General features: G+C 36.4%; 1 protein-coding gene across 2 annotated transcripts; it reads left to right on the plus strand.

The window, feature by feature from the left end:
• The first annotated feature begins 948 nt into the window (after positions 1 to 948).
• Positions 949 to 3,171, plus strand: LOC108366055 (uncharacterized). 2 transcript variants are annotated; one of them, XM_017620324.1, is made up of 3 exons: positions 949 to 1,155; positions 1,378 to 1,542; positions 1,620 to 3,171. In XM_017620324.1, the coding sequence occupies exons 1-3, from the start codon at positions 1,146 to 1,148 to the stop codon at positions 1,853 to 1,855; spliced, it is 411 nt and encodes a 136-aa protein (XP_017475813.1). In that variant the 5' UTR covers positions 949 to 1,145; the 3' UTR covers positions 1,856 to 3,171. The 2 variants fall into 2 exon arrangements, with proteins under 2 accessions (XP_017475813.1, XP_017475814.1); XM_017620325.1 differs by having other exon boundaries at positions 1,656 to 3,171.
• The last annotated feature ends 7,087 nt before the right edge of the window (positions 3,172 to 10,258 follow it).

Consider the following 10,258-nt stretch of genomic DNA (forward strand, 5'->3'; position numbering starts at 1 on the left):
TAAAACTCACTTGTTGTTCGAGGGATATAAAATTGTGTGAATATATAATGAATTTTTCAAATTGAGGGGTAACATTTTTTTTTCGAATTTTGAAACAGAATCGTGTTGCTCGTTTCAAAATCTATAATACTAGTATTATAAAAAATACAAAAAATATGTTTTTTTTTTTATATTATCTGTTGGATTTGCATGTTTTGTTCGAAGAAAACTATTTTTGACCAATTTTTTTAAGGTAAAGGGGTAATTGTGGCCCAATGGCAATATTTTTTCGTGAAAGGAAATTACTTCAGCTTTCAAACCCATTTTGTTTCGTATCAAAATATTGCTTCTGTCGAAACCGCTACGATTAGTTCGCATGCAGTGTTCAAAAAGCACACTGTGCGGCTTGTGAAAGGACAAGAGATGTATTTTAAAATACTGTGCTTCTTTTTCAGATATGAGCACAGCGACAAAATCTAATAGAAATGGCCAACTGCATATCAGAAAAAATTTCCCCTAGATATTACTTTAACGTCTAGCTTTTTCTTGAAGAGCATTACGGAATGGCATGTACTAAACGACCATTCATTCTCTGATCATATGTATCTATCATTCGAAATCTCTTTGGAATCTCCGGCTCCGGCTTTGTATAGAAACAAGAGACGTACCGACTGGACTATGCAATCGTAGGCAACAAACATTTCTTTGTAATCGTAGGCAACAAAAAATAGTTAATTCAAAGATGTCTAGTAAGTCAGCCGTAGACATCGGCCTACCACAGGGCTCAGTTTTGGTACCCCTACTCTTTAATATATATATAAATGATATTAAAAGTTCTCTCAAACTGTAAAATAAAACTCTGCGGATGATGCCTTGTTAACGATTAGTGATAGGGAACTACCAAATGCCATTGTCAAAATGCAAGAAGATCTTAATTCTTTGTATCAATGGCTGTGGTTTAACCCTTTGAGAACCATATTAAGTGATTGTGCGATGTGACTTTAAAAATTTCTAGAAGACATAATAATAAATTTTGGTTCAAACTTCCAAAAGCAGTGATTGTGTTACCTATTTTCTTTTGCTCTGCAAATGAGATAAAGAGAAAATAATAGCGGCAAAAGCAAACAAAAATCAGTTGCGTATGGTCCCTCGGAGTGATCAGTGGTATGGCCACAAGTAAGTACAAATATGTATTATCTATAATGGTAAATTTTTAATATGAATGTGTTTACATGTAAATCTTAGTACTATTTCATGTTCCACCATGGATGTAATAACTGTTTTGCAGTTTTGTCGCTCTTTTCCTAGAACTAAACATTAGGTAACACAATTGTGTTGCTTGGGCTTAAGTTAAGGTTTTCGTGCAAACTCACAATTGTGTTATCTGATCAATTTCAGGAAAAAATATAGACTTATCAAGGGATTCCGACCTTCAAATGGTCTTGGACATACTTGAGAATTCCGATGCTAGCTTTTCATCTGACGATGATCTCGAAAATGACTACTTAACGCTGGAACAAATGGAAGAAAGTGACAGTTCAGATGAAGATGACTCTGAAAGAGGTATTTTTCTAGTTTCTTTAATTTTTATTTTCATTTTACCGTGTTAATTTTCATCTTAATAATTATCGTGCTTGCAGATTTAATTCCAGAAAATTTCGTAATTAATCAAAAAGCCACTACATCACAAAGAACTGATCTTTGGAAAAAAAGGAATTCGTGGTTCACGATATTCCTATCGTGCAGGGCTGTGAGAATTTCGTTGAACTTGGAACACCTCTTAATTACTTTTCGAAGTATTTCACAGAAACCCATTACACGGATGCGGTTAAATATACCAAAATGTATACTCTTGCGACATCTGGCACCGAAATGAGCTTAACCGAAACCGAGTTAAAAAACTTGTATGGCTGTGCCATTATAATGTCCTGTCTAGGTTATCCACAAATGAAAATGTATTGGGAAGACAACTATAGGTGCGAAATAATTGCTGCCTCCATGTCAAGAAATAGATTCATGAGATTTAAAAATACCATTCATTTTGTTGATAACAACAAACCAAGCGAAACGAATAAGCTATGGAGAGTTCAGCCCGTGATTGACCTGGTAAGAAGCCGATGCAATGAACTAGCGTCTGCGGTTACTTCATACTCTATTGATGAGCAAATAGTCCCGGCATCTACCAGGCTCAGCCAGGCAAGTCATCAGGCCAAAACCTGTGGGTTTGAAGAATCTGGTTTGTGCTACCTCTGATGGACTTATCGTTGATTTTGAATTATTTCAAGGGGCTGGAACTTTTCCTGACTGTGGACTGGGTCATGGTCCTTCAATTGTTTTAAGACTTACTAAGTGTCTACCAAAAGGAAGTCATCTTTATTTCGATAGATTTTTTACCACCATACCCCTTTTGGAGAAATTGCAAGATATTGGATTCAAGGCGACAGGCACCATAATGGGTAATCGCTTAGGAAAAAGAATTAATTTTCCAGCGGACAAAGCTATGGCGCGTGGCGATATGCACCAAAATGTTAAAGATGACAATGTGGCTGTTGTGAAATGGTGTGATACAAAATGTGTTACAATTGCCTCAACAGCATGTGGAAAAGACCCGATCGGCGAAGTAGTAGTAGTAGTTGGGTGTGAAATCTAAAACGACGTTTGCCAGTCCCAATTCCCGCTGTTGTCCAATTATATAATTCTAAAATGGGTGGAGTCGATATAGCTGACCAAATGATGGAATACTATCGCATTAAAACGAAAACTAGAAAATGGCCAGTCAAAGTTTTCTTTCATTTTCTTGATTTGGCTATATACAATAGCTGGATGGAATATAGAAAAGACGCAAAGACGCTCGGTGTTGCGAGAAATAAGATGAAAAAGTTTCTTGATTTTAAAATGGAGATCGGCGAAGTCCTGGCACAGTACAAAGGTTCTCCATTGGAAGTATCACCATTCGAGTTGCCCGAGGACTATCATGGAAGTAAATATCGCCCACATAACGCTCCGGATGATATAAGGTTCGATAGGTACGACCATTGGCCCGAATTTGTAGATGGAACCGCAAAGAGGTGTCGGAACCCACGATGCGAAAGTCGATCCAGAGCTCGGTGCCAAAAAAGTAAAATACACTTGTGCCTTGCTAAAGATAAGCAATGTTTTAAAGAATATCACACAAAGTAATATTACAAAAAAAAAAAAATTGATCTCAATTTCTATGGACTGAATTTATAATTTTTGGTTTAGTTTTTTATCGTTTTGTTAAACACATTGTAATTTTTCAATAAATATGAAGTATTAAAAAATGTTGTATCNGTTTTGTTAAACACATTGTAATTTTTCAATAAATGTGAAGTATTAAAAAATGTTGTATCTATTTTATAGTAGGGACCCAATATACACAATTGTGATAGGTCCTTTTCAGAAAAAATTTTTTTAAGAAAAAATTTTAAAAATCATTCAATATCGCATTAAAAAGAAATAAACCTAAAACCTACATTTTTATCAAAATTTTGGCTTAAAATGTGATTGGTTCTCAAAGGGCTAATAAACTGCATGTAAAAAACACTAACTTTATTTTATTGTCCAGAGCGGCAAACGCTGACCCCTTAACCCGTGAATTAAAAATCAAAGATGAAAATATCGAAGAGGTGAAAAGTGTCAAGTACCTAGGAATATACATAGACAACAAACTAAAGTTTGATTAGCACGTTGTATACAGTCAACAAGATTGCTAAAAAATCGGCCTTATAAAGAGATCATGTAAGTACTTGGGAAGAAGATATAAAGCATTGGTGTACAGGTCTATAGTAGAATTGAATTGGTTAAGTGTGAAGCAACAAGCTGTTTACCACGCTGAAATTTGTGTACAATATTAAGAAGGGAAACCCGCCGGATTATCTTAGCGATGATCTCCGAAATATAAATGAGACCCATACATATTTGTTAAGAGAGAATAACCGCTTCAGACTCCCGAAGTATTGAACGGAAGTGGACAAAAAAAGTTTTATAAAGGCTTAAAGTGGTTTAATGAATTACCGGGGGCTATAAAAAGTTGTGATAGTATCACTCTTTTCAAGCGGCTGCTATATGACCATTGTAGAACGCAGCATATAAGATAGTGATGTATAACAATAGCGTGGATTGGAAACTAGGCCTTTCTAACCACCAAGATATCGAGACTAGGTGGATCGGAAACTCGGCCTTTCCGACTACCTAGAGTACATTAAAAACCTTAGACACTAAACAATAAATGAGCGGATTGGAAACTCAGCCTTTCCAACCGTCACGAAAGCGCGACTGGGTGGATCGGAAACTCGGCCTTTTCGACCACCCAGGAGATATCAAGATATGGAGTGGCACAAAAAGTATAGCGCAGATCGGAAATTCGGCTTTTCCGACTACCTAGAGTACACTAAAAACCTTAGATACCAAAGAATAAATGAGCGGATTTAAAACTACGCCTTTCCAAACGTCACGAAAGCGCGACTGGGCGGATCGGAAACTCGGCCTTTTCGAGCACCCAGTAGATATTAAGATATGGAGTGCCCCAAAAAGTATAGCGCGGATTAGAAACTCGGCCTTTCCAACCGTCTACATAACCTCCGAGCAATGGCATGCTTTTAAATTGATATAAAATAATTGCAGTGAAGAAATTTAATATATAAATTTTAAATCTAAATCTAATTCTAAGAATTTTAAATCTTTTTTGTAATATAAGTGTAACAGACTGTAAAAAATAAATACATGTTTAGAAATGTGCTACCGGAATCTTTGCTCAACGACGCTTCTCTCAATACGCTCGGCTTACTGTTGCCACCTGATTAGAGCTGTAAAACTATCTATGGTACTATCGATACTATCGAATGGTTCTCTTTTTTTGCACTATCGAATGGTCGTTGGCCACTATCGATAGTCTTTGTTTGAGGAAATATACATATTGTTTAAGTATATTATATGTACTACTGCATTTTTTTATTTTTGTAAATGGGAATTTGGCAACATAGATTTGCTTACACATCACTCTTTTTTACCTATTTCCGGGTTTTACACAGTTTAAGTATTGAATTCAATTCTGCTTGCTAGTGTAAGAGAGGGATTGAGAAGAAAAGGAAAGAGTTAGAGTTTCCTGCTTTGCTTATGACATATTCGTTGTTTCCCAATTAATGAACCAAAAACTTGATTTCAACAAAATTGAAACGTGTAAAAGCAAATAGAAAACACAAAAGAGAATAAATTAGAATTGCTTTTAAGTACTGGAATCATATAAATCGGGTGTAATTAAATTTGAAAACAAGTAATTTTTAAGCAAAAAACAAAACCGACTTCAATCGTCCAATGATCGGATCTAGACCAGATTAGTATGGGACCACCTGTAAGACCTTTCCGATGCAAAAATAATTATCGAAATCGGTTGACGTGGTCCAAAGTTATCCGGTAACATACCTAAAAAAAAATATTCCGACGAATTGATAACCCCCTCCTTTTTTTGAAGTCGGTTAAAAACTAGTTTGAATATCTTTTTGGAACCATACTATGGTGTTAGTGCTTCTGTGTCGATGGAAGAAACTGTTGATATAAGCCAGGGTTTGTAAAATTTTGGGGATGCTTGTATTTTCTTTTGATATTTTGAATGGATAAATAATCATGTAGAAGTCGGGGTAAGGTTCGGCTATTTGTACAATGATTTGGGTTCTTGTAGTATACACTTGAAATATGGACTTTTCCGTAAATTTTGGGGTTCTATGCAAAAATACTGTGGCCGGAGTTGACTGATGAAAGTTTGTTGTGATACATACAGGTTTCTTTACGTTTACAAGCGATTTGTTTTTCTACGATTGGGAGTTTTAGGTTTTTATATAATCGGTTAAAAATAATTTAAAAATCGAAGAGAAAGGACAAAGTTACTGAAAATCGCTATATAACAATTATCTAATTCTTCAGGATAAATAATCATGTAGAAGTCGGGGTAAGGTTCTGCTATTTGTACAATGATTTGGGTTCTTGTAGCATACGCTTGAAATATGGACTTTTCCGTAAATTTTGGGGTTCTATGCAAAAATACTGTGGCCGGAGTTGACTGACGAAAATTTTTGTAATAACTACATACAGTTTTCTTTACGTTGACAAGCGATTTGTTTTTCTACGATTGGGAAATTTAGGTTTTTATATAATCGGTTAAAAATATTTTAAAAATCGAAGAGAAAGGACAAAGTTACTGAAAATCGCTATATAACAATTATCTAATTCTTATCTAAACAAAACTAAACGGTTTATATAAATAGCTTTGTCAACACATTTTAAAATTATCCGATGCTATCGATAGTATCGATAGTTTCAATGGAAACTATCGAGAACATTGAATGGGATGACTATCGACAGTTTTACAGCTCTACACCTGATGAAGGGGGGCCTCTATTTGTAAACATTACTTTCTCAGTGAGTTAGGCTCATCGAAACAAATTGAAGAAGTCATATATTTCATAACCAATGCCTGTAATACGGCCTTCTCCTCTTCGCGCCTTGCCCAATTGTACTTCCGAGAGGAAAGAGGAAGCCACACTGGTGGACCAAAGAAATCACCTCTTTAAGGAAGGAAAGCAGGAAACTCTTCAATGCGGCAAAGCGTAATGGTTCTTGGTCGGCTCACAAAGCAGCCCTGAAGAAATTTAAGAATGCCACCAGGAAAGACCAAAGGCGACTGGACGTCATCCCAAGAGGAAATGCTTGAGGTTCTAATGAGTGCGCACTTTCCGGGGTGCCTGGCGTCGCACTCACCCCCTCTGGACGCTCCTTGGAATACATAGTTTTTATTGATGAAAAAAGTGTAGAATGGGCCATAAGGTCCTTCCAGCCCTACAAACCTCCAAGCATGGACGATATCTTCCCTACCTAACTTCAGGCAACATCCTACATTTTATGTCCGATGCTTGTCTCAATCTAAAAGGCTTGTGTCAGACTTAGGGATGGACAATGGTGTTCATTCCCAAGGGCGGAAGCCAAGCGACTTTCCACCGATAAGCCTTACATCTTTCTTTCTGAATGGAAAGGTAGGTCTGTAAATACAGCTTTGCATAGTATCGTTAGTGCCTTTGAAAAGGCAATAAGGTTAAAGGAATATGCATTAGGCGTGTTCCTTGATATCGAGGGTGCCTTCAATAATGTTCTTCCAGAAGCTGGTCTTAACACCCTAACTAACCTCGGGCTGGAGAACCCTCTGGCAGAATTTGTTTTCCGCATATAGCAGAGCTATATACTCGAAGATGGGAGAGGTATCGGTAACAAGATATGCAAACTGCGTCATCCCGCAAGGCGGTGTTCTCTCCGCACTCCTGTGGAATCTAACGGTGAATACTCTACTGCCACGGCTACAGAGGACAGGATATCAGGTTACTGCTCACGCTGATGATCTGCCCCTGACGGCAGTAGGGCAGTTATGCCTTGTGGAAACCTGGTCCAAGAAATCTGGCCTTAGTGTCAATCCGGAAGAAACAATCATGGCTCTTTTTTCAAAGAAAATTTAAACTATCCGGTACTTTGGCGTTATAGACACTCTAGAGTTTTGGATGATGTTCCAGCAGACTTCAGGCACCTGGACTACACAGTCCCGCCGACTGGACTAAAGAACCCAACAAGAATCCCCTCCAGGGGTAAATGATAGGAGGATTCAGTCCTCATCTCCTACTCTGGTTCAGCAACCATCTACACCGATGGCTAAGAGCTAGATCTGAAGGTAGGAAGTGGGGTATATTCGCAAGAACTCTCACTTAGTCTCAAATTTCTGTAACGTTTTTCAGGCTGAACTAACAGCAATCTACGAAGCTGCTAGATGGCTGATCGTTTCTCCTATTAATCTACATACAGTAACTATCTTTTCTGATAGCCAGGTAGCTATCAAAGCACACAATTGCGAAAAATCTACATCGAAGATTGTCATGGAATGTAGACGTGCTCTAAATGAGTTACTCTACTCAAGTTGTATGGATTCCAGGTTATATGGACATACCGCGCAACTGTGTTGCAGATGACAGAATAATTTCATCGAACGGGCTAAGTTTATCATAAAATTAATTTAGACAAAAATTGTAGCTCAGATAATTATATATAAAAAATGTCCAAATACTTTTTTCCTAAGAGCCACCGTTTCCGAGATATAAGACTCAAATAGTTGGAAGAGTTGTAATCGGCATAATATGTATAAGTATAAAAAAGGTGGCGTGGAAACGTGTGCATATTATGACGATGACAACTCTTCCAACTTTTTGAATCGTTATATATCGGAAATGGTGGCTCTTGGGACCAAAAGCATTTAGGCATTTTTTATAGATAATTATCTGATATATAATTTTTGTCTAAACTAATTTCATGATAAACTTACCGTTTTGCTGAAAATCGCGAAAACCCCGTTTTTGTGACCTTTGACCCCGAGTAACTTTTTTTCCAGGTATCGGATCGATGAGGACTTTCTATTCTATTCTATTTCATTCACGATGGTGTTTTGAATAATCCTACCAATTTTCAGCTGGGTAGGAATTTTTGTAACTTCACTCTAATTTTTGGTCTAATTTGACCGGACTATATATTTTTAATAAACCATGCACACGTATTAAATTGAAAGCTTTAATTATTCAATTTCTTTAAATTCAAGGCATATTCAGTTCCTGTAAGATTAAAAAAAAAACTTATCACCTTTTGACTTCCAGTTTTCTATATTTGTTTTATGCCCTATTTAAAAATTATAACCGGAACACATATAGACACGTTTTAACAATTGTTATTTAATTTATATTACTTATTTTTAATAGTGTATTCCGCACCTAATACGGGTTACAAACCTTGTGCAATATTTATACAAAATTCAACAAACTTTCTTAAAACGTCAAGTTTTTTATCAGAATGATAAAAAAGTTATGTATGCAGTTTTGAGGCCCATTTAATTTTAGTACAATAAAGTGCAAGTTTGATGTTGCTGAAAACCTTCGATTTTTGATATTTTCTTTCCAAACGCTGCTGTACATTTTTTTCTACACCAAAAAATTTTAGAACGTACTTTTTATGTTTTTCTAACAACACCAAACTAGACGCCGCACAGTGCGTAATTTGGGCGATTTAGGGGAAGGAAAATCGAAAATCGAAGTTGGTAAACAAAAGTTCAGATACGATGTGTGTGCGTATGGATGTCTGATATAATAGAAAATCGGTCCCCAATTGTTAGAAGATCACCTGGAAGAATTCTGAGCTTTTGCAAACATGCCTGTTTTGACGAACGAAAATCGCCAGTTTTCCGGCCTTTATCAATCAGTGGTCGTATCCGTCTCAATTCATAACGAGACTGAAGTTTTGGGTATACTTTGCATTTTACACATTGTAAACTTAATTAAAAACATTATTTTGGAATTTTAAACGTCAACCTTACATATCAATTTCGCTCCTTTAGATTAAAAAAAAAAGGGATTTCGCTTTTTTCATATAAGCATATAAATTGTTTGACAGCGTGTGACATTTGGATCTCTTCAGGAACCTTTAACTGGACATCTGTATATCAAAGGCCAATAGTAAGAATTTGCACAAAATTGCAAAATTCAAAAAAAAGTCGATTTAAAATCAACGTTTGGTTAAAAAAAATCGGGTTTTTGTGTATTTTTGGTGACTAAAATTTAGTCATTGGGATTTTTCTTATTTCGAGTCATGGCAGCTACAAATCTCATAAAAAGAGAACTTTTTGAAATATGGGTGAATGGCGGGTTCGTGGTGGGAGCGCTGAATGCGGCTATCATCATATACGTGCAGGCTTGGCGTGACGATCGAAAACCGCAGATTACTGATGCCGAAATTAGGCAAGTAAAACAACGGTGCCAATATTTCTGCAAGAGGCTTAAAGAGTGTTGGCTAATCTCTTAAAAACAATAAAATGTATCACGCCAACTGTCATATGAAGTTTCATTCGAGAGCCTTTATTCCCGCTGGGGCTGAGTGGTTAGGTCTCTCCATTTGTTTTATAACAGCAGGACGCCCACCACAAATTGGAGGAGAAGCGTAGCTTATTCGTTCTATGGTATCGAGCGAAACGGTCGATCGACCTTAAGGTGAAGAAACACAAATAATAATTTAGGTTTTCTTTTTTTGTTTTGATTTTTGTATACTTAGTTATTGTACAACACTATAGTTAATGCAAAAGGTGAAAACTGTCAGCAAAAATGGCGCGAAGATATTAGAAATCAAATTATATAATTATATTTACATTTTTTGTGAATATATTGCTTACTATGTATCTAATACATAT

Source organism: Rhagoletis zephyria, unplaced genomic scaffold, assembly GCF_001687245.7.
Source record: "Rhagoletis zephyria isolate East Lansing unplaced genomic scaffold, Rhagoletis_zephyria_1.1 Rzeph_scaffold_02120, whole genome shotgun sequence".
NCBI lineage: Eukaryota > Metazoa > Arthropoda > Insecta > Diptera > Tephritidae > Rhagoletis > Rhagoletis zephyria.

Coding starts and splice junctions, on each gene's coding strand:
- LOC108366055 (XM_017620324.1), top strand. Junction 1,543..1,619: donor TGAAGATGACTCTGAAAGAG/GTATTTTTCTAG, acceptor TCGTGCTTGCAG/ATTTAATTCCAGAAAATTTC.